Source organism: Myzus persicae, unplaced genomic scaffold, assembly GCF_001856785.1.
Source record: "Myzus persicae strain clone G006 unplaced genomic scaffold, MPER_G0061.0, whole genome shotgun sequence".
Lineage (NCBI taxonomy): Eukaryota > Metazoa > Arthropoda > Insecta > Hemiptera > Aphididae > Myzus > Myzus persicae.
In genome coordinates, this window is record NW_019104266.1 from 1,439,082 (window position 1) to 1,464,880 (window position 25,799).

The 25,799-nt window shown below is 28.9% G+C and overlaps 3 protein-coding genes across 5 annotated transcripts in view; 2 read left to right on the plus strand and 1 right to left on the minus strand.

Moving 5' to 3' along the window:
• Nucleotides 1-14,798, plus strand: part of LOC111040672 — a 19,438-nt gene extending 4,640 nt beyond the window's left edge. The window contains exons 1-3 of one of the 2 annotated variants that reach the window (XM_022324663.1): nucleotides 9,586-9,871; nucleotides 12,797-13,046; nucleotides 14,517-14,798. In XM_022324663.1, coding sequence (XP_022180355.1) covers nucleotides 12,810-13,046; nucleotides 14,517-14,777 — 498 coding nt within the window. In that variant the 5' untranslated portion in view covers nucleotides 9,586-9,871; nucleotides 12,797-12,809 and the 3' untranslated portion in view covers nucleotides 14,778-14,798. Of the gene's footprint in view, nucleotides 1-9,585; nucleotides 9,872-12,796; nucleotides 13,047-14,516 lie in introns of those variants that run through there. The other variant, XM_022324664.1, reaches the window with a different exon arrangement.
• On the minus strand, nucleotides 824-3,735 carry LOC111040671. 2 transcript variants are annotated; one of them, XM_022324662.1, is made up of 3 exons: nucleotides 3,220-3,735; nucleotides 1,593-1,740; nucleotides 824-1,417 (listed from the first exon to the last, which is right to left on the minus strand). In XM_022324662.1, exons 1-3 carry the CDS (start codon nucleotides 3,245-3,247, stop codon nucleotides 877-879), a joined length of 717 nt encoding a protein of 238 aa, XP_022180354.1. In that variant the 5' UTR covers nucleotides 3,248-3,735; the 3' UTR covers nucleotides 824-876. The 2 variants fall into 2 exon arrangements, with proteins under 2 accessions (XP_022180354.1, XP_022180353.1); XM_022324661.1 differs by lacking the exon at nucleotides 3,220-3,735 and having other exon boundaries at nucleotides 1,593-1,895.
• A 5,161-nt stretch (nucleotides 14,799-19,959) lies between the features above and the next one.
• On the plus strand, nucleotides 19,960-22,957 carry LOC111040696. Its single transcript, XM_022324704.1, has 2 exons — nucleotides 19,960-21,551; nucleotides 22,461-22,957. Exons 1-2 carry the CDS (start codon nucleotides 21,312-21,314, stop codon nucleotides 22,716-22,718), a joined length of 498 nt encoding a protein of 165 aa, XP_022180396.1. The 5' UTR covers nucleotides 19,960-21,311; the 3' UTR covers nucleotides 22,719-22,957.
• Nucleotides 22,958-25,799: the final 2,842 nt, after the last annotated feature.

Below are 25,799 nucleotides of genomic sequence, written 5' to 3' on the forward strand. Positions count from 1 at the left end.
AAAAAAAAACAAAAAAAAGCTATAACATCAAGGCGTTATTGGGTACATCCTCTTAATATGAAAAGACCTCAAGAAGGACAGTTTCAGGTTAATTTTTTCACTCTGAGGGCATACCCAGAAGAATTTTTTAAATACTATCGCATGAGAATTACAACATTTGATGAATTGGTAAGCTATTTTTAATTAAATATATGTATGTACAAAACACATTTTTTTTTTGTGAGTTGATTTAAACAACTGTTTACTTTATTTTTATCTAGTAGTATCTATAACTAAATGAGGTTGGAATAATTAGTTTATATTAAAAAACTGTAATTTGTATAATTAGCTAACACTTATCGGACCATACTTAAAAAAAGAAGACACTATTTTGCGTTCAGCCATTCCACCTGAAGAGAGGCTATCTGTTACATTAAGGTATACACTTTTATTCTAACATATTCTAGTTACAAATATTAATTTTATAAAGATAACAAAAACAAGTCACTTTAATTATTATATTTATTATGTCATATTTTATCATTATATTAACATAAATACATATAAATGTTGGTTACACTCATAGGCGTACAATGGTTACACTTCATGATTTATTCAAATCAAATAAATAAAATATACTTTTGCTTGTAAACTGTATGTTACTATGTTTATTGTTGTAATGAATGATAATATATACATTATTAATAAAATAGCCAGTAGGTATAACTTTTACCTTATTTCTTATTTTTATGAGAGACTTGTATTAAATATGTGAATTGCTGTGTTCTGGACTTAACATAATATTTATTAAATTAAATATGAATTTAATCATATAATATTAGGAAATTAATATTATGTACTGACGTACTGTTCAATAAACTAATTGAAAATAAATAATTATAATGATTGATAAGATGATGAATTATGACCTTGTGAGTATTCATGAGAAGATGCATTGTAGTTTTGAGGAGTAACATTTTGATTTTGAGTTATATGGTAATTGTAGGGTTGGAATGGAATATTAGGGGGGTAAGGTCTTGGTACTGCAGAATATTCATTAGTATATGATAGTTCCTTTGGAGCATCTTTAATGTTTTTGATGGAATTAATAATTTCAGAATACAATTGGAGTTTTTGATTGCTTGTTAGCTCTCTTATTTGTGGTAGTAATGATAAAAAGAAAGATTTGTCAGGATCTTCTACTTCAGGAGTTCTGTTTTTCAGAACATCCAGAAGTTTATTTTCAAAATTTGGTTCTTTATTTATTTTCTTGTCGTTATTCTTGTAGCATTTTCTTTTATCAACAACTGTTTCCTCCAATTGACTTTCACCAAGAGTTGAATCAGTTGGTTCGATAACGGCTGTTCTATCGTCCACTTGATCTATATCTTCGTTTTCACCACCCGAATCAGTAGATCCCTCAAAATTACCTTCAGTTCTAAAAATAAAATAAATTAATGGTTTACATTTGTTTATGCTGGTTTTGATTTCTGAATTACAACATTAGTATTAATACATACCTATATATTATAAAATATATAATATAACATTAAAAAAAATTAAAATATTAACAAAACTATTCATTACACTTATTTTGCTATTTAAAATCTTACTTTCTATTCTGCATAACAGGTCGTAAAAATTCTAATATATCTGCATAGATATATTTTTTAACTTTAGAAGCTGCCTGTCCAGATTTTGGTATACATTTTTTTCTGTAACTGTCTCTAATTGATCTCCATTTCTTTTTCATTTCATCAACTGAAAAAACAAATATTGAAATATTTTCCACAATACTATAATAGCAGTGTTTATTTTTTAATTTTTTATAACATAGTATAAAGTGTAAATATAACTTGTTAAGCATGTTATTTTATAATATAGCCAATATAGGTAATACATTTTATTTTTTATACCTAATCTTTTTATAAATTATTTTACAATTACTAGTAATATGTATTATTGAGTTTACTACTGTGTACAGTTGTACAATAATACACAATACAGTAATACAAATACAAAAATTCATTAGTTTTATGACGAAATTAAAATTAAGTATGTTCTTATGTATGTAAATATATATTATATAGATTTTTTTGTATTAAATAATAATACAATTGTGTAGACATTTAACACATCTTTTAAAATACAGTTTTATAAATTTCATTAGTGAAACTAAATATCCAAAAAGTTACCAAATGTTGTTTGTTCTAGATATTTAGCAACCGGTGCAAATTTTTCAACCTTACATTTTGAATTTTTAATGGGAATTTCAACTATTTCAAAACTAATAAGAGAGACTTGTGAAGTGTTGTGGACCATATTACAGCCAATAGAAATGCCTATACCTACAGAAAATGATTGGTTAGATATGGCAAAAGGTTTTTTTGAAAAAACTCAATTTCCAAACACAGTTGCTGCAGTCGATGGTAAACACATAAGGTTGCAATGTCCTAAAAAAACTGGAAGTCTTTATTATAACTACAAACACTTTTTTTCATTAATTCTGCTTGGATTGTGTGATGCAAATTATTGCTTCAGAATTATTGACGTGGGATCGTATGGCAAAGAGAGTGACTGTAATATATTCAAACAGTCACGGTTCGGGAAAAATCTTTATGCTGACAAAGTTAACTTCCCCCCCGATGCTCCTTTGCCTGGTGATGAAGATGGAGTACCTCAACCATTTATTGTGGTCGGTGACGAGGCTTTTGCTTTAAATAAACATTTGTTGAGACCATTTCCAGGGAAAAGCTTGACCAATAAGAGGAGGATTTTTAATTACCGATTGTCCAGGGCTAGACGTTTCATTGAATGCACATTTGGAATTCTCTCAAATAAATGGAGAGTATTCCATACACCAATTTTGACTTCTCCAGATTTTGCAGTTCAAATTACTAAAGCAGCATGTATATTACATAACTTTGTTAGGCGCAGAGATGGATACGACAAACAAGATTTAGAAAACTGCAACATTGGAGGAATAGAAGAGAGAAGAGGCGTTGGAAATGCTCCTTCAAATGCTAAAGATGTTAGGGAATATTTTGTTAAATATGTAAATAGCCCACAAAATGCACTAAGCTGGCAAAATAAAGTGATTCTTTAAATCAAACTATTAACTACCTACTGTTACTTATTATGTAGTACCTATAGTGGAAAGAAATATAACATTTTTAATTTAAGAGTAGCTTGTAAAGTAATAAATGCACAAATATAAATTATGAAAAATTATTTCCATACTTTTAAAGGTTTTGGTTTTATCATCCATCTCATTGAATTGATCAACACAGGCTACAGCAACTTTACACCAGCTGACGTGTAGGCTGTCTTTGTTGTGGTGCTGTGGTATTTCTATAAAAATATATTATACAACTTTTAAAATATAGGTGATAGGTACATACATGTTATCTACCATGTACCTAATACTAATCAGAAAGGTACCTAATCCTAAATCATATTACACTAAATATGGTGTCATGTAATAATGGCATGGGGTAGATTTGAATCTTCATTAATGGGGTAGATAATAGGGTGTAATATAGGTTCCTCCTTTTTGAAATACCTATCATATGACTGAAATAGACTAGTTTACTGGAATTATGTCACAACATTATGTAAATTTATCTATAAGAAAACCCAAAAATCTAGCTTTTCACAAAAAAAAAAAAAGTCGACTAGAAAACATCTAAACCTAATTGTAAAAATTGTTATTATATTATATTGAGTTATTTATTTATTATTAAAATAAAGAAAAAGTTTAATTTAATTTAATATTTATTTATATTCAACATTCAAATGTGGCCCTTTAACTGTTTAAGACACATGTTCAAATCTACTTTTGAATAAAAATATACTTAACTTTACAGTTATAATAATTAAATTGGTTATTTAATATATAAAGGTTGTTATGAGTCAAATAGTATTTACAACCATCTAAATTCTAGACTAAAAATTGTAATTATCAAATACAAAATTTGTCGAAAAATTAAAAAAATTAAATTTAAATTTCATTCAAATCTGCCCCAATTTTCCCTACCTATCTTTCAATGAAACATTTTTTGAAATAAACGTTATATGTTAATATGTTATTCTAAGAATGTATTACAATACAAAATACGCTTGATACTTAGGTACCATACTTGTAATCATAGGCAATACCATGCGCAGAGTTTTATCGCAGGGAGGGGGAGTACCATATAAATAAAGCCCATTTTGTCTAACTTCTAGTAAGTACCTAATACTAAGTAGGTAATATAGGAATTATCGAGTTTCATAATATAGTTGTCATGATTAGTACTTAACCACCTACGTATATAGGCAGTTATACTAAAAATAACATTACTTACCTTTATTCCAGATCGCCTCTTCTGCTTGAACTTCAAAAATGAATTTCTCCATGTCAAACATGGTCAAAATTTAAATATTTAAATAGATGACTCGAGTGGAGAAACGCATGCGTTTAATCGCATAGTGTGAATGATGTCGGTTTAAGGTATTATTTAATTTTAGATTGCGGGTGCGTTCGAACGCACCAAATTAAACCAGTCCGATCGTATGCGATCGGACGCGATCAACCGCGCGTTTTTCCCGTAGTGTGAAAGCATTAATTCATTCACGGCAATATATTTTTGTGCTGCGTTCGTGCGATTTAAAAACGCGCGTCCGCTTGCGTCTAAAACGCATAGTGTGAAACCACCTTTAAGCCTTTATTGAAACCCCAAATCATATTATATTTTATACCTTAGTAAGTTAGGTAGGCTAGTATTTATACCTTTATATTATACCTGTTAATGTGTGTTTGTGAGTCGTGTCGAATATACGTGGGTTTACTGTGATTTATTTATTATTAAATATTATTTAATAATTATTACTATGAGTTTGTCAACTATGAGTTATTTATATCGACACATAATTCAAAATGAAGAGATGTGCGAAATTTGTTTAAGTATATGCGGTTTATTACCAATCGACCAAACTTGTACAAAAATTAAAAAACAAGCAATTTGTGGTGGTGAGTTAATACAAGTTCTGAAAAATAGCCGAAAACGTGATTCGGAAGGTAATATTTTGAAAACAATTTATAATCGATGTACGAAAAAAGGATGCCAAACATTTTATTCCATACGCAAGAACAACAACTTTTTTACGTATAATATGGATAAAAATGGGAAGTGTAACAGACAACAGTGGTTTAAATTTGTTAAATTTGGTATTGGGTATTTCAAATAAAGGTAACACAAGCCGAGGTGTTTACGAAAATATCAAGATCAACTATAGTTGACTGGTATAGTGGTATAATTTATGTCGAGACGTAGCAGTAGCTGAATTTCAAAAACGTAAAAAATTGGGAGGTCCTAGCCTCGTTGTGCAAATAGATGAATCCTTGTTCCAAGGTAAAAAGAAATATAATCATAGAAGATTACGTCTTGGAGATCGCAAACCCGAGGAAATGTCAGATGAAAATTAAGAGAGTTCAGATGTAGACGAAGTAATAAATAATCAAAATGTCCGTAATTCAGGGGCCATGGATTTTTGGTTTATATTGTAAGCTGATAGCATTTTAGAGAGACGTTTTTTTTTAAGTTGAAAAGCGTGATCGAAATACCTTACTACCAATTATATTAAAATATTAAATGAAGTTGAACAAGGTACTACTATATATTCCGATAAATGGCGTGCGTATTCTACTTTAAAGTTTAAATGAACATGGGTTCATCCACAAAACGGTTAATCATTCAGAAAATGTCATTAATCCAATAACTGGTGCTGAGACCCAAACTATAGAAACTCTTTGGAGACACGTCAAAAATAAATTTAACATTAAAACCCGGGGAGCGACTAACATATTACCATCACAACTTTAAGAAGGGTGGTGGCGCTCGTTACAAAAACCAAATGAAGACCTCTTCGAATCATTCCTCAGAGCGATCAGAAATACGTATACATAACTACACAGTATACAAAAATGACAAAGAAGAAATTCTGCATCCTAATTTACATTTAAATACGTGTTGATATCATACTTCATCAACAAAAAAATTACGGTAGATAAAAATATAAAATATTTACGGTAGATAGCATACTAAACCAACAAACGTGCGGTAGATAGCATATTGGACGAGTACCGAATTTTTATCAAAATTCGTAAAAATCACGAAAATGAGCAAATTATATTTAGTTTGAAATTCATAAAAAAATTTTTTTCTAAATCTAAGATTTAAAAATTGAATACAAGATTCCTTACAAGTTTGTCTAGATTTATCAAAAAAAAAAAAAAAATTTCTACCGAAAAGTCTAATTAAATTTTTTGAGCGTTTGAAGTTGAAATGTTTGCAATATTGGATATTCACTCGATTTCTCTTGAAGCGATTTCCTTATTTTGTTGTAATTCAAAAACAAATTACTGTAGAAACTTGAAATTTACATCAAATGTTTATTTCATCAATTTATATACTTGATACAATTTTCAAAATATTTTGACTCGTTTTAAGCGGTTGACGGACATTTTCAATTTTCATTTGTTTTCTATAAATGTCAATAAAATGTTATTGGTTACGTGTTGCGTCAAATGCATGAACATTTAATACAGGACTCTTGATAACTTGTGACAATAGTAGTTGAGAAATATTAAAAATACATAGGCACAATTTTTTTTATAAGAATTTAAAGTTCAAATTTTGACAATATTTATCAATTTTAAAAATTGAAAATTATTTTGCGTTAAAAAGGTATAAAATGTTCAATTTTTATAGCTAAGGATTAAACATTTAAAACAAAGTTCCACGAGTTTTTTCCGTAACAAAAAAATCTAAAAAAATACATGAATACAGTTATTTTTTACAGATATTTTAAGTTCAAATTGGGATAAGATTGCATATTAACACAAAGGATAACGTTTATCATTTTGTTGTAATTTGGTTCCAAAACAGTCCAATTTTACATAGGTATATTTAATATTTTTCCAACATCACTGATAATTTAAGAATAATATTAATAGTGCTTAGCGGCCAAGGTTTATAGATAATATTATCTATAAACCTTGCTTAGCGGCTACCATATTAATAATAAGTAATAACAATATAAATTACCCTAGACTGACATACCGTCTCCGCTCAGAATAGTGATTTGATATCGTTGAACTCAAATGTAATACCATCCATTACAGCAACCTCCTAGACACCTAATGTACAGCAGAGAAACATCCACTTACCCGCTTCTTAGGATTGTGTAACCTATAACGCCACTCAGATTGTGCCATGTGCGGAGCCCAACTTAGGAATTTTGGGGCCCGGGTCTAATTTTTTGACGGGGCCCAAAAATTAATTATTATCTAAATTCTAAATTATCAACTTAAATTATAAATGCAGTATTTTGGCTGTTTGGATTTTTTATATTCAATTTATTTTATAAGATTATAAATAAATTATTCCATAAGTCTATACGTAATTATTATTAATGATGATTAATATAAATAAAACGATGAAATTAAAAATTTAAATATAAGTAAAGACATGTAGATGCAGTTTTTAATTTAAACAAATGTTTACTGATATACACAAAGACAAAGTCAAAGTGGTAATGCATTTTTCAACATAGTCAACGTAAATAATAAAAAAATTTACATTATTTAGAATTTAAGACAGTGGTTTTTTTCTAGATTTTAGTTCACTAAACTTTTGAATTAGATCTGAAAAATCAAGTGTATGAGTTATTTACCATTCAGCAGATATACGAACAAGTGAGCTTAATTTTTCTTGGTGAAGGGTCGTTCTTCTGGCGTTTTATATTTTGAATTAGTTCTTTCTGCTTCACAATTCGAAACTGGCAAAGTTAAATAAAGTCGTAGAAAAATGTACACATTTGGAAAGATTTATTTTTAATTATTTGCATGTACATATAAGTAAATATTTTGATGAGAAATTATTGGTAAATTGAACTGCGTTTCATAATTTGAAAAGTGCACAATCTCTTGTTTTATATTTGTTGTATCAATATCATCTTTGAATGTCCTAATGAATATGTCGACAGAAGTCTCTGCAGATAATAATTGTGCACCAAATTTTGTAATAAGCCCAAAAATACTACAAAGATTATCATATACGTTTAATCTATATGTTATTTAATCTTATTTCTTAAAAGTTTTAATTTCCTTCTATTGTACCATCCGAGAATTTTTTTTCTAACAATTTTTTCTCTACGGAGCAAAATATTTGTTGATAATTCCTATGCTTTGTTTTCAAAATATAAAAACTTCTCTCTTAATTAACTAACATAAGTTTTTAATCCTTTTAATGGATTTACAGCAGTAAACAAATCTATACCCGGTTTTTGAAAGTATTTACTATTTTCTGACACTGTTGAACAGCGATAAAATTTCACTCAACATAACTGCCATAAAGCTGTTTTAAACTTTATCATTTTATTTTTTATTGATTTAGCCAAGTGACGATTTTCTTGTTTTTCATTAAAATTTTCAAAAATATCCGTTAATGTACATATAATTTAGTCATAATAGATAATAATAGCTTTGCACGACACCGCTTGACATTCCCACCTAGTATTACATAAAGTTTTCAAAACGATTAATTTTTTTTCCCGATTGTAAACCAGTCAAAAGCAAATTTCATCTATGTGTATACAATTTTTGAACAACACCAAAAAAAATGTATTGCTTCTAAACAGCATTTCACTGCTAGTTTAATATCTTTACTTCTAATTTTTTGTCTTTGAATTACTCAGTTTGGGGGGGGGGGGGGATTTGAGCGCAGTATACAAAATTTACCTGAAAATTGTTATCAAATTTGGGTGGTATTTATGAAAACACTTTTGGGTACAATACAGTAACTAGTAATCGAATGTCTTGTGTAATCTAATCTAATGAGTACTTAATTGTTTACTTATTGTTTTAGACCATATTATCTTAATAATTGGAAAATACTGCATGAAATATAGCTATAGATAAAGCATATCTACTAGTACAGATAAGGTGTTCTGTATTCAGTATTCACCGTTTGATAGTATATGATCGTAAAATAACAAGTAAATTAAAAAAAGAAACTGAAGAAAAATAAGTTTGTGAACAAATTCTGGGAAACTTAAAAAGTTGAAAATATATATTGAATTACATAAAAAAATAGGACCACATTTTGCGGGAAAAAATTAATTAATCACATAAAATAAATAGAAAATATCATAATAATATAGAATAATATTAATAAATAATAAACTAAAAATTAGCAAAAATTAAATCAGGACGTTTTAAAAAAAATCAAGTATTTTTTGAAGACTATTTCCAACCTCTTCGCTGTGTCTTCTGGGTAACGCTAATAGGCTCAGATTTAGTACAATATGTTTATATTTATGCAAAGAAATAATGAAATAAATGAGTCCAAAAGTACTAATGGAAGGTAAATATTACGCCCTAAGCCCTAAGGTGTTCTGTTGCACATTGAACCATGCCGCTTCAATGGCACCTATGATATTTTCTTGTAGCCTCCCCACTTCGACAACCGATTGACAATTTTGCTATGATTAAATAAATTAAATAATATTTATACTAAGCAGCGATAATTAAGTTACTTAGTACTGACAACTGACAAGCATATTAATGTTTAGTGTTGCCTTACTGATTACTGATTACTATACAATAATATTATGAAACAGTGTGGGTGGGTACGTGAACTGAGAATAACAGCAGTGTCCATAGATCAGTAATTCAGTGAACGTCTGGTATTCAAGAACGAAGTGTCATTTCATACTAAATTTTAAAATTTTAAATTCAAATAGTATAGTATAAATAATAATTAATAACTCTTCCGTACAACAAATATTACATCAAAACTATACAGCATTTATACAATATTTTCTACATACAGCTTAAATCTAAAAGTTGGTAAGTATATTTTGTTGACTTTATTCATTCGATAATAGTTTCATACCTACTTAGTACTCTGAAAGTACAAAACATTAACTGTAGGTATTATATTCTTTAAGCTAATTCATTTTTATCATCACTACATACCAGATATATCTTAGTCCGTAGTACATTAGCAAACTAGTTGTTACTTGTTTGGCATTGAAAAATGATAGCAATGTAGTCGAATTCTAAATTAGCTAATTAATGTACTCTAATATTTTGTATGGATTTTGAAGAGTTTTGGTTTTTATTTAATTAGTAAGTAGCTGAATAGAACATTCAGAAAGGATATGATTCATGTAAACTATACTATAATAAATTTAAATTGAGAAAAAAATTACAATTTTTTATAATAGAAAACCGGATAGGAATTTAAAATCGAAATTAAAACAGTTTTTTGTTGCTTAGATAATATTATATAACAATTAACAAAACTTATGGTAATCAGCAACATAATAATTTAAAACAACGATAAATCCCCACAACAAAATAATAACGATAGGTAAGACATTCATAAGATAAGCCCAATATAAAGGTTCCTATTTGTTTTAATTTAACATGGAGAATGATCACTCATGACGTAATTTTAACGTATTTTTTTAGTTATACGTGCGGCATTTGGTGCTTAAATTACATTTTGCATATTCATATTATAATTAACTAGGTCCTACAGTAAAAGTATTGGTACCTACGTATTTTTTGCGACTTTTTTACTGTTTACTTAGAATACTAATACATTTTCTCGTTTGTTAATTTCCTTGACAACAAACAGTATAAAGATTAAAGACACTATCATCATTTCCAGTGTAAGCCTGTGGTTTAGTGGTTATTAATAACTAATGAAATACTTTAATCGTTGTATCCAAACAATACATTAATTTAATTTAGTGTACAAAAATAAAACTCTGAACCGTGATAGCAGAGAAACACACTACAGTAGTCTGCAACTGAAACGTAGATAGCTGAAACCGTGCTTAGCCTGAGACACGCAAGATAATTGTAATTAAAAAAACTGAGTATTTATTTAGCATTAGTAAATATTAAATATATCTATAGTAATAACAAATAAGTAATATTTAATGAATAATAATAAATTAACTTTATTGTCCTACTTCATACAATCATAAAAAAACTCTTCGTTTTAGAAAATATAGCTTTGTATTAATTACATTTTTAATATTTATTTAGATTAGTACTTCTATACTCGTATTATACTATTATATGTATAGTTACACAATCTATCACTTCAATAATGTCAAATAAATTATATTAATATATTATTGTTTAGAGTTATTTTTCAACTGATTCAAAATTGAATTTGATTCCTCGCCTCAATAAATATTAATTCATTTACCAAAACAATATTACTGGCTAAAATCCCTGCGATTACAAGCAACAGAATATTTTTAATTCTATGCGTATTGTTAATTGTTCAATGACTAAACGACTTATAATTTATTACTCATATTTTAAATTAAGTGAATTCAAATATAATTAAATAAATAATATTTAATGTTCATTGGCCATTTATACATTTATTTTTATTTTTTATCTACTTAATAGTTAATACAATATTATTTCTATCTACAGCATAATAATTATTATATATTACATTTTATATCGGCATTTGATTGTTTTAATCAGAAGAGAGATCAAAAGTATCATAAATTATTAAAGTTCAGTTTTAATTATTACCTATTATAATATTGATTTTAAGCATACATGCATAATTTATGTATATTACTGTTAATTGTTATATCATTGTATAGTTCATGTTTATTAGTTATTTGTTAATTAACTGGGTTAAAACTCATTTGACTTTGGATTACGTAGAAATAATGCATTTTATTTATAATTTTAACTTATATTGACACATAACATTCTGTCAAACACCAAGTGAATAATGCATTAATAATATGGCAGAATGTGTAAAAATCATAGCCTTAACATTAAAAATATTAAAATAGGTAATCAGCTTATATCATTATAATTATAGAATACCAATGCTTTAAAAATAAAAATAAAATAAAAACAATTAATTACATTTGGTATAATCAAGGAGAAAATATCATTATTATTACAGATAAACAACATAAATATTTTATTTTAGACATTTTAGTTTTTTTACATATTTGTGCAGTTTAATAATTTATTAAAAATGTACAAATTGTTCAAAAAGTTATGCTTTGGATGGATCATTCAGTAATTGTCTTACCTCATCTGCCCACCGGTGAAAAAAGCTACTATTATTAAATGCTTATGTTATCAAACGTATGGAACAAAATATTGAGAATTATAGGTACCTACATAAGTAGGTAAACTGAAGCCACTTAGAATAGTGGCATTCATCAAATGTAATAAGTAATGACTTATAACTAATAACCCGGGCTCGGGACTTAAAGCATTTGTTTATTTTTATGGATTGACTTAAAATGTAGCAGAGTCCTGTGGAAGTGTATGTCATGTTACAACACGATTATGAAATTTAAAAGTGCTTTTTTCAGCGATTTTTCAAAAAAAAAGTTAATTTCCAGTTTTTCTGTTTATTTTTGTTGTTTGACCAGTTCTCTAATTTTTTATGGTTTTCTCGTGCAAAGTTGTTTTTGGTCGAATTAAAATTAAAAATAATTCCTATCTTATCTACGTTGTCGTGTAGTCCAGCCGCCGTCGTCGTCCGCGGCAGGGTGAACGGAGTGTTTTATAAAAAGGGAGATTTACTAACCAATAACACACGGTTCTTGTTGCTCTCCAAAATAATATGTATGATGTACACAACTTAAAGAATCAAAATATAAATACGCATATGCTAATATTAAAAGATATATATATTTATTAATTTTAGGAATGTAAAATTAATTCCATGTTGCTATAGTTGAATTGTAATCAACCATCCATTTTCAGATACCTAACCATCATGACTTCAATGCTGTCATTTGTGTTGCAAAACGTACCAAGTGAGTGGGAATCTGTAACCACATATAATAGCAGTTACAAACTATTTGATGTACAAATCCATACTAGAGAGGCAGAACATGTAAAAGCAATGTTTAACTCTACATTATTAAGCATTAATACTATTCGAAGGGTCCAAAATCCTTTTCAGTATGGTCGTTTCAAGTTGAGACAAGAAATGGTGGATTCTTATTCAGTGGTAAGGAAACAATATACATTTATATAATATTACGATTATAAGTTTTAATTTAAAATACAGACTACAAAAAAATCACTATAGTTCAACACACAAATATCGATAGATATCAACTTAATAGTTAATAGTCATTACAGGACTTTTATAATACACGTGGCTAAATGTTTTTATTTTAATCATAAACAACCTATAGCACCTAATGCTAAAACAAAAAAAATATCTGTGTAAAGTGTAGAGACTAAAGGTACAATATTGACTCATACCAAAATTAGATTCATATGAAAATAATATGTGTACCTACAGACTATAATACTATAACACTGTACTCTGAACAGGATACAAATATCGGGTGCGGTGCACAATAAGATCTAGACAGATAGTATATATATGAATTATTCAATTATATACGGACGTTAATGTGATAATAGTCATAGGTATTTATAAAAATATAAATAAATACTATTTAGAGTACTGTACCCGGAATACTAACCCCAAGTCTGCTACACCATTTTTAAACTACAAAAAACTATCGGTAATGTTAGTATTATACTCCATCGACTATTAAGCTGTTTAAAAAAACTATTTGAATATTTTAAATTTAAAAAATTTAAAACTGCTATGATTTATGTTTTATTTCCATTATACTGATAGAACTTTGAATGTATCATATAACTTATTTTAAACTATACTATTATGAATAAATTATGATATATTTTTACTGCAATAATCAGTAGCACGCACGTGATTAGAAGCCGCAACAAAAAAGTGCCATATTTGTTTACGCAGACACTCGTGTACCACAGGGGCTAAAAAACGGGTACACTCTTGTAACCATTTCTCGAAAATCTATAGATACTGACAAGTTGCCATTCTAAATCATTACCGTTTACTTATCTTCTTCTTACACTATTTAATGTCCTGTATGTCTGCGTAACCCACAAACAATAACACAGTTGTCTACTTTATTTAAGTATAAACAAGTCAATAATCACCTCCAGTAAAAATATTAATCTCTTAATATCTACTTATTATTACTTTCTACCCTAGATTTTATAAAATTCTAAAATCAATGTTTCTACAAAAGATTGTGTTGTTCGTACAAACTATAAACATGATTTTCAGAGTTCAGACTTGGAATAATCGATATCTGTGTAGCATAGACTTTATAGTTTTACTATTTATAAATTATATCATGTTTTCGTCGATTTAAGAATAGAAGAGATGCCACTTACCTACCTAATATATCTGTGAAAAATAAATATTTTAAACCTTATGACGTTACTTACATTATACTAAGACACTCTATTAGTCTAATCTATAAGGCTTATATTTATGATTATGACTATATTCTCTAATATATTTAAATACATAGTTTTATATCTTATTTTTTACGGCAGACCGTAGACGGTAGTTTACCACTTAACTTGTTATCGTTATTTGTACTTGTTTTCATACCAATCAATTTTCTTACAGAACACGGTGTTTCACATTGTACACCTAAGTGACCTAGAAACAGCTTTAAAGTATACATGTGACTACAGGAGATATAAACAAGGATATCTATCTGAGGGTGATAATAAACAACCACGTTTTTATGACAATGTCCAGAGTGTTATTTTCAACTTGCCTGCATCAATGATAAACGATATTTGCGTATTGGTTGTCAATAAAATATCTGGTAACACTAAGACGCAAAGTGATTACTATATCCAATACGTTGTTGATTTCAAATAAACTTCACTATGTCTACTAATATTATTTGACTTTGTAACTATACTTAACCACTTAGGTATCAATACACAAATATCAATTTTTTTTTAAAAACACTTATTTTGTAATAAAGGTATTTACATTTATTCATGATTGCCTATACCTACATATTAATTATTATTATTATTTTAAAATGTAATGAGTATAATAACTGTTAACTAAAAGGTACTTACTACTTATATAACGTCATGATGAAATCATTTTAATTTACATGCTATAACACATATTATCTTAATATATTTTAAAGTACAGTTTTGGTAACGAACTACCTATTTGCCACAGACAGATTCACTAGAACATAGAACTAGGCAGGTACCTACTATAATGACTTGGTAATCGACCGTAATCAACCATTTGAACCTATCTCGAAATCACCATAACAAACATGTTTGTTAATAATTAGTGTACTATGTAAACTCATTGATCAAAATTAATAACTGTCTTGAATGTTAAGTTCATTGTTTATATATTATATATTAATTGTGTAACAAAAATAAATGTACCGAGTTTGTGTAAATTAATATTATGTATATATGTGTTCTTCGGTAATAACAATCATTAATTTTACATTAACTCCATTCCTCAAACTTTTTATTTCTTTAAAAATTAATTTAAAATTTACCTAACTTATTGTAATATAGTACATTAAGTACCTAAGTATTTTAGTGTATTATACATAATTATTATCAAGTGTTCATTTTTTTGTTTTGGTACTCATATGATGAATAATATAATATTGAAATTTGAAATACATAATTTAACATTTTTACTGTTGTGGTTGCTTTTACAATATCCTCTCTGTCTTTCCAGGTGTACACTGGTTGACAATTTAAAATTAAATTTAAATAATTTAAGAAACTAGTATTCTACCTACTCTAAAATATAATGTATTACCTTTGTAACTGTAGTGTTTTATTGGTTATGTAAAAACATTTCATTATTACTTATAGTTTATAATTACTATATCAATATGCTAAATTGCTAACGATGTAATAAATATTTAATTAGTCTGTTCATATTAAGTATCGTCAGCTATTATAAATAGTTTCATGGTTCTGGGTGGGACAACGAATTAAGTTAACATTTTGGCCATGATCATTTGTTAAAAGTAACTACATTTTCAAAATACATTCACCCAAAAAAATATTTAGAATACAATTTGGGGCTTGGGCCATTATGAACAGTACTAAACGGCAATTGTTGCGTCACATGAAAATAAATAGCTAGGTAAATTAATTAATAGCGGTGACGAAAAATCAGTACACCACCATTTGCAAGGGATAAAATTACAACAAATGGAATAAATTTCAAAGAGTCCTGTCATCAGTCATCAGTAATCGATAGTCGAAACATCATTATTCATTAGGCTTATATCAGATTCGTTCAGCAGAACCAATTTAGTGTTATTAGCTCTAATATTAGAAAATAGAATTAATTAATATAATATATTATATTATTATCAAACTTGAAGGTAAGAACTAAGAATAGTATCTATAGATTCTAGGGCATCTCGTAACTCGTACGCTTTAAATGATGCAATAAGTGGCGACTTCAGTTTGCTAAAATCAAGGAGGAACCTTCATAAGCAAAAAACCGCGCCCACCGATGCAATATTTTAGGTTCTTCATAAGTTAATTTTTTCATGTACTTACAGTGCTTGATTTGGGGGGACGCGGGGGGACGGAGTTCCCCTTCTTTTTAAATTTTTTTTTATCGTACCCCTTCTATTTATTTGATGCGGAACGCTGGGAACGCAACATTTACTAGAGAGAATTTGTAAATCATCAGTTTTTCTGATGCAAAATATACCTATAGGTTATAACATGATTATGCCATAGATACATTTCATGAATTAAATCTTTATACATCGTAAATCATAATATAAATGACGATATACTTAATATAATAGATCAATAGATGATGTGATAACTCGTCTTATCTCCAATTACCAAAGTATAATTATTAATACCATGGTTCCGAGGATTCCGTGAGTTTAAAGATACAAAAGATTCCTCACAAATAAAAGATCTACATCTTCTTTTGACTGCAGTCAGAACAATTGCAATTTCTTCCTCTGAATGTGAGAGATCGTTCAGTGCGATGGACAACATAGTAACATCAAAAAGAAATGCTTTGACTACAGGGCATATATCTTCATTGCTTTTCCTTAACTGCATCGGACCTCCCATTCAGTTGTTCAAACCAGATCATTATGTTGAGAGCTGGATTAAAAGTGGCAGAAGAAATGCAGATGAAGTAAATTGTCCTAAAAGATCTTTTAAAACTGAAGATAAATCGTATGAACATTTATGGACCTTATTCAATATGTAGTATTATGTAGAATTATTAATTGATTGTATATAATTTAATGTTTTAAAAAAATAATTAACAAACAAGTGTGTTTTTCTTTTAACTTTTAATATATGTTTGTATAGTAAATTTATTTTCTTGGGATTATGGGTGGATGGAGAGGGGTGTGGGGGGCTTTGTCCCCCACGATAATGTGACGGTTAATTTTGTGTGGAACGCTTGTTCATCAAATATCTGCTGAGTCCCCTTTCTATTTTTTTTCCAAATCAAGCACTATGTACTTATACAATTCATAACATATATAATTGCACTTATTTTGAACTTAAAAGACTTATATTCTGTTATGAAAAAACATATTCAAATTAAAAAAAAAAATATGATAATTAGTCCTGGATTTGAATGCTATGTGTATTACTTTTTGGGAAAATAGTTTTCGAATACAAAATCCGCTTTTTACACCAGAGAATTGAAAACTTAAACTTTTATTTTGAATTTTTTGTATTTTTAGGCCTTTTTGTAATAGTTTAGGTAATTTTGTTCATTTATAGTGCATATTTATTTATGCATAATACATCATAAACATTTTTAGATTAAACTTAATTGATTCTTCAAAATATTTGCTCGTACCTTGACGTCAAGGCAATCTATTGATACACCTTGCGTACGACGTACCTATACTATATATGGGGATTACCCATTTGCTCCAAAATAAAAAAAGGTATATTGTTATTGGTGGTTTTAGTTAAATCAGCTGCAAACGCTGCCCAAATGTTTGGAGGGAAATTGGCATTTTCTCCAATGCAGTTATCTATTAAATAATCTACTTATGTCTTCGACAGCCAACGCTGCATGCTGTCGTTACATTTTGTCTTGCAATAGTTGTACATTGTTCGTGATTATGCGAGTCTATAAAATTAAAATTAAAATCATTTATGATTTGATAACGTATAATTTAAGTGAATTTTGTTAATATTATCAGAGTAATACGAAAAAAAAAAAAATAAAAATTTTAATATTGCGAAAACAGTTAATTTGTTTTATATATTACGTAGGTAAATTTATTGTAATTTTATATTACATTTAACACATTTTATGTTATACATATATTACAAGCGATTCTTCTCACGTCTGGCAAACCATATCAACCCTCTAATTAGGAACCTAAATACCTTAACACTTCCCGATAATCCTCGCCGTCGACTGAAAAGGAGATGGAGCAGAGATCGTTTACTATAATCTTTAATCACTCCCCCTCACTCTCTCTCTCTCTCTCTCTCTCTCTTTAAAAAAAAAAAATAATAATAATAATAATAATAATAATAATTAAAAAATAAAAATTCTATTCCTTTCCTCCCAATCTTCCATCACGCAAAGAGTCACTAGTGGGCGACTTCTTAATCACGCTTATCATGTTTTGTTTTGTCACTTGTCACTTATACTTATTATGCTATAAAGTATAGATTGTATAATTATTATAAAAAATAAAAAAAATAAAAAAAACAAATTTTATAAAAATAAAAATTAATGTTTGCTACATACCATGCTTTTTAATAATTTTTCCATATTGAATTAACATTTTTGCTGTACATATTTTATTTGAACAACGCCACCGTTCAACATTTTTAGAAGATGTTTACGCGACACGCCAAAGTATTCTTACTGCCATTTTTAACAACCATTTTCTTCCCTCTTGTGCTTGTCGTGAACTCCATTCTTACGATTTATAATTCAAATAATTAATAAATTCGAGAATATTATTTAGTGTAACGTAACGAATGTCTGATGACATCACCCTGCGATCGTTCTTTTGACGAATAACGGTACCTATATATCCGATAGCGGATATACCTATAACAAAACGTCGCCCGTCAATAACGACTTTATCTACCTACAATAGTTGGTAGGAGGTACAGGCACAACATATTTACTTATATTTACCATATTTATCTGTGGTAAGTAAGTAACAACACTAACAACTAATAAGTCAGTACTCAGTTGATGTAACATAGGTAGTAAAATTGGCGATAGAAAGTTCAAAGTGATAAGCTGTAACAGGAACGCTGTGTATAATGTATAATGTACCTATATGTTATTTTTCCACGAACCTGTATGTAGACTATACCGTCTATACCCCGCCCGCCTAAAAATTGATAAGATTTTTATCGGCTATTGCCAATAGTTTACGTCGTTTACGAGTTAATTTTGTCAAGTTCATATTATTGTTTGATCAAGAATTGTTCAAAAAACTATTGGGTCATTTTTTAAGGGTATTATTGCAGTTAATATGGAATGTTATGCCATTTTTTAGAGCACTTTGAGCAGTGATTAGCGAGGTTCATGGAAGGTGGGGAACAAATAATTCCCTCATTTCCCATTATCATAACTTTGAACTTACCACCAATTCCTGTTGATTTTTTAAATAAAATAAAATTCTTTTTTATTATATATAACCTTTTATAATACGTCTTGTACAACAAATATTATAAAGAGAAAATTATGGTTTATAAATAAATAATTATTATAACTAAACAGTACACACTATACAGTTAATCAGTAAGTAGACGATAAAACCGACAAAATATCTTAAATCATAATAAAAATAGAATCCCGGGGCCCGGCAACGCCGTATTAATTGGTGTCGATAAGTGGGAGAAATCTAGTACCGTTGTCTGTTGATCGGGCGGGCACAGCCCGTATGATATAGTATGTGGGTATTGTACGCAAATATTTGATAACATTTTTTTTTCCGTAATATTTTCAAATAATAAACCACCTATTTTTTTGTTGGAATAAACACCAACTCAATTTTAAATTTAATATACTTTTTTCTTCTGTCTTTTAGTTTTGTAGATGGGGCACGTGCCCGTGTACCCCATAGCACGAGCCGCCACTGATTTTTAGATATTATTTAGGGAATTCAAATACGGGCCCCAATTATTACACAAGAGTTGCAGATTAAAAAGTAATTTGTAGGTACCTCACCTACAAGCCTACCTTTTCGATATATTGTTACGTGCATTGTGTTTTACACGACTGATAATTATACGATTTAGATTAATTTTCATGTTGGTTCAGCTGACCCATGGCAGATAGTAGCCAGTAAGTACTATACTATCGTAGATACACCACAAGTACACAGCACAACCACCAATTTTCGGACCAGTAGTAGCTTCTCTTATTCTTATAAGAACCCACCCCTTGACTCCTCGGCCCTCACCTAATCACGATACACCTCCTCTAACTTTGATTCATTACCGACCAACAAGTGTGACATTTATAATTCTAACGACCTTGACTACACCTTCGGTACGTACTCGTGGCGTGTGTCTCATGGGCCACCGAGTTTCACGATAGCTATAGCTTTAATACCCATTAACATATTAATGAAAGTTTACGAGATGTCCAAGATACGTTCTTACCTTTAAATTCGACAATAGTTGACCTATTCAGTATTCACTCTAAATTCTAATCATGAACTAAGATATATCTTAGTTCATGATACTAATACATAAAGTTGTGCAACCCTAAACAGATTCTGCTGGAGTGAGTGCTGAACGCAAATTCGACATGTTGTATATCATTGTGTTTGTGAGACGGTGGGCAAGTGGCAACAGTATGACGTTTACCGTATTATAACTATTGTTATATTTTGTGACATTGTCAACACAATTACATAAGTCATAAACTCATAAATATACCATACGCATTCCGCGTGCGGCAATGGTATATAAAACTACAAGACACACAATCAATAATTGAATTATTCAAAAACAGTTTATGTGTCGCGGTTTTTCCCCAAACGAAGACGTTATGATAATCAGGATAAAATAATATGATTCAATGACTGTGTTTACCAGACTAAATTGAAAATAGATATTTATACATTTGCTTTGGGCCACGAGTTCGCGATGTCCGCGTTGTCGACCTGCACCAATAATCGGCGTCCCGTCCCCGTCCCCACCGCTGTTCGGTATTCAAGTCTTTCAATATTTATGTTTTTGTCGGCACTCGTCGGTGATCGCCAAACGCCAATCAGAGTCGTTGCGCCGCGCCGATCTGCGACGCTGCCGAGATCGTTCCGTCGATCGTCAGGCACCTAACCGACGAAGTTCGATTTCCTTAAACGCAATAGCTAATATTATTTGACACGCCATTAAGCCATTTAGTATTTACTATTCAGTCGCGAATATGGACGGGTCGATGTTGTCGTTCGTCCTAAAGCATTTGCCTGACGACTGGGACACCGATGTCGCTTACACATCGAGCCATCTGTTGCGCACGTTATCCAGGACGAGAAACGCCGGTGAATACCAGTCGGTCGAAACTATGTTCTACGGAGCAAACATAAGTCAAATTAAAAGGGTGCAGAACCCGTTCCAATACGGAAGATACATGTTACGCCGTGAGATGATAAATTCGGCTTATGAAGTAAGTAAATTGTACAAAAACTACCGGCATTCATAGTTGTGCTCAGTGACGTAGCTTTAGATCAATCGAGGTGGGGGAGGGGGGCTGTTTAAATACTATATCATTGTATTACCTATATGGGCTGTATAGGCTATAACCGTGATGAAAACATCACCAGTAAAATATTCCATGGGGGGAATCCATGCCCCCCCACCAACTACTGGGTGTGCTTCGTACTGTGTTGTGTGGGTCTTTGGAGTCCACTCACAGATCCAAAGCAATGATCTGGGGGGCGAGGAGATTGTTACAGTTTTGCTACAATGCAATACAGTATTCATTATATTATAATCAATGGTATTATCTAGTTCTAGTAGTAGGTCTTGAGAGTAGAGCTAAGCCCCCCCCCCTGATCGATCCATGGTGTGTTTTTTGGATAATACTCGGGATATTAGGGATATCACCAAATGCACCTAGTATATTGTAGTATTAATATTGTATTAGGTGCCTACCTCAGTAGTAGGTTTGTTAGTGGTATTATTTATTTTATATTTAATAAATTATATATTTCCAATGCATTTTGGTAAAACTGAATTTCGGTTAAATATCAAGAAATTTGTTTGTCCATACCAGTATGGGAAAGTTCACCTTGGTGTTTGCATCTGTACTTGCACTACCAGATTTTAATTTATACAGTATAGAGGTAGAGACCTATCAGTTGTATATTTTTATATATTTGCAATTTATATTGTGGTCGGGAATTGAAATGAGTGGTTGAAGTAGAACAGGCATTTTAATAAAACCTATTGTAAAGCATGAACTGCATGCTTGTAAGGGAAAACAAAATCTTAATAGTAATTTATTATTGTCTTACTAAGTATACAGTTATATTATTGTACCTAGTATTGTTCTTGATTGAACATTTATTTGCAGACAACTGTTTTTCATGGAGTCCATAAAGATGATTTAAATACTGCATTGAAATTTAACTGTGACTATAGACGTTATACAAGAAAACGAGAAGGGATATATGAAAACTCTCAACATCCAATGTTTTACCATTCATTCTCGGATTTGTTAAACAAAACTATACATCCTATTTCAGACATTAATGTCTTAGTTTTAAAAATAATGACTAATACACCAAAAACGCAATGTGATTATTATATTCAGTATGTTGTTAAATTTTGATTTATTTTTTAAATTAAAAAATAAGATTTTAATTGATTAATTTATTTTTGGTTAACTACTGTTGTAAACATATTTTCCTTTTATTTACATTTTCAAAAACATAAAATATGGTTTCACTAAAATAATTAGACCAGCGTAATTAACACAAATCAAAGATCTTTTAATTAAGTGTCTATGATGAAAACATTTTTACCTAGTGTACTTCTTGTATTATAATTAATTTAAACTTTAACCTAATAATAATTATGTTGGTAAAATAAAATATTTCTTTAATGAGTAATTTTTTTTAAGTTTAATATTTTATTTCACAATTTTTGAATATATCTATTATTAAATATTTTTTTGTTTATTTAAAAAAGTTAATCATTTTTAATGCAATACACAATTTCTATTAAATTATCATGTTATCATACATCTGATGTTTTTTGTATTTATGATTTTATGAATATAATTTATTTGTAGTTCATTTAATTGTTTGTTTGTCAATTTTTCATACCATTAATTCTCTTATAAAAGGTGATTCAGCAAGCACAGGGCAAGCATGCTCACTCCAATTTTTCTCTTTAACAATGAATTATTCAAATTCAAATTTTTGGAATTTTTAAATATTATACTCAAAGACCATTTTGTATGTGATGAGCAATGTATAAAGTCATAAAGTTTTTACTAACAATTACATTTTTACTTTATAAGTACAATGCCACAACAGTTGGGTGATTGTATCTGATAAATTGTATTCTGGTCAATGTCATTATTATTATTATTGTTATAAATTAGTAAATTTTGTTTTCTTATGTTTTTAGGGTTTAATAAATATAATATAAATGGAACAGAATTAAAATCAGAAACATTAGTTCAATAATCAATTATTAATCATTTAAATTTATCATATAACAATCATCAGGGCAATTTAAAATGGCAAACGAGTAAAGTTCAAAAATCTGTTTTTCCAAATTTATGTAAAATGCTACATTTATCTTTCTGTTCCAACAAGTTACGCATCTAGTGAATGAGCATTTTCAGTAATACCTTGAATAAATACTTATATAAGGTCTACCTATTTTACCATTTGATTCTCTTAGTTGTCTTTTATAGGTATTGCTTTATCAAATGTTCTATTAAAAATAAAATCCCAATACTGAGCGAACTCTTAAATTATTATTATGTTACCCAAATAAATTCTTTAACTTTATTATAAGAAAATTAAAAACTTGAATTTGTAACTAAAATAATATATTTTAATAATTTAATATTTACTGCATCACATTTTTTTATGATTTAGATTATTCGTATTATTACACACACTATAATAATCAGGGTTTGTAAGTTCATGCATTTGCATATAAATCTTGTTAAGTTGTATTTAATGTCAGATGACATATAAATCCATTTCAAGGTACCACAATTAAACATGTGAAGTCTTACTTTGCATATTTAGACTATTAGGAGGTTTTTTGCCTATTTGGCATATTTATGCAAATTTTTATTTTATCGGGTTTATTATATATGATTTTGATATGCCTATTCATATTATTATGTATTTATATCAATATGCATTTTTTTATGGAAATACTATGAAAGAATCAACATTTGACGAGAAAAAAATGCATTCATAAAATAAATTACTGACAAAGACGTAGTTCATGAAGGCTCAAGAATAGTATTTAAAATTTTTTATTTTCATTGCGAAATAAAAAAAATAAAAAATAGCTTATTTTTATGTTACTTCAAAAATTGTTTATAATTTTTTTAAGTGCATAATCTTAGATATTTAGAGCATATAAATGCATATTTTTTAACTTTTTAATGCATAATTTGCCAATTTTGAGTGCATAAATGCATGCTTATTTAGGCGTTTTTAGGGCATGAACTTACGAGCCCTCATAATAATAAAATAAAATATTTATTTATTTACATTTGTATTTATTAACAATTATTTTAACCTGTTTTAGTGGTGTGGGGGGCAGAGCCCTCCATTTAATTTTTCATATTATAAAAATTCTAGGGTTGATGCCTCCCCCCTAACTTGGGCCGATTTGTTTTCAATAATAGCGGACCGAAAGGGTGTCAGTCCGCCCCTGGACTAATGCAACTTTTAAATAGCTAGAAATTCAAAGGATTTAAAGTTTATAAACAATTAAAGCAATCCGCTAAAGCCATTTCATTATTATTTGAAAATAAACGGCAAATAAGGTATAATCAATAAACCTGATTAATCAAAAATATATACATTTTATTTATATTACCTATATTATATGAATTTATAAATCATAATGTATAAGTTAATTACGAGGGCGCATTGGAGTAATAATGGCGGGCCAATTGCTAACATTTTTTAAGTTGGTGGTTCCGTTGCACACCCTGCCCCCCCTCCCCCCAAATGATGCCCCTGAATTAATTAAGTATGATTAGGAATTTATTTTTTTAATCATTTACAGGAAAACTAAAATTTGATGCCCATAGGGCATATGTAATAATGCTGTGATATCAACTAATACGACAAATGCCGTGCATATAAAAAAAAAGACTGAAAAGATCAATAATCGACTACTGGCTTAAATATTCAATGCATACCAAAGTGATAAATGTTAAGAAAATAATTAGAATATTTTTCACAGCCTATGTACCTATAGTACCTAGTCATATATCAAAAACAACAAATTCTAAGCTTAACAACTATAACATTTTTCTTAAAATGCAACGGTTGCATTTCTCGAAATTTAACATTTGTACAAGTTAACTATAAGAGCTAGGTTAATTAAAAATATTCGTCTGATATTCAAACAATACAAAAAGAATAAATGATGTGTTTATGTAGTTTTAATACTGATAGTAATTTAACCATAGATTAGTTTCGCCATTACAATATAATAACATATATGTTCATTTCCAATGGACATTGTATGTGATCGAGGCAACTGATGTGCACTTTTTGTGCCACTGAAGCTTTATTATTAATTTAATATATTAATATGGTACAATAAAAATAATATGAATGTACAATTTTTAGTAATATCGAATGCCATTGACTACTGAAGACGGCAACCATAACACTGGTGACTGGATATAATATCATAATAA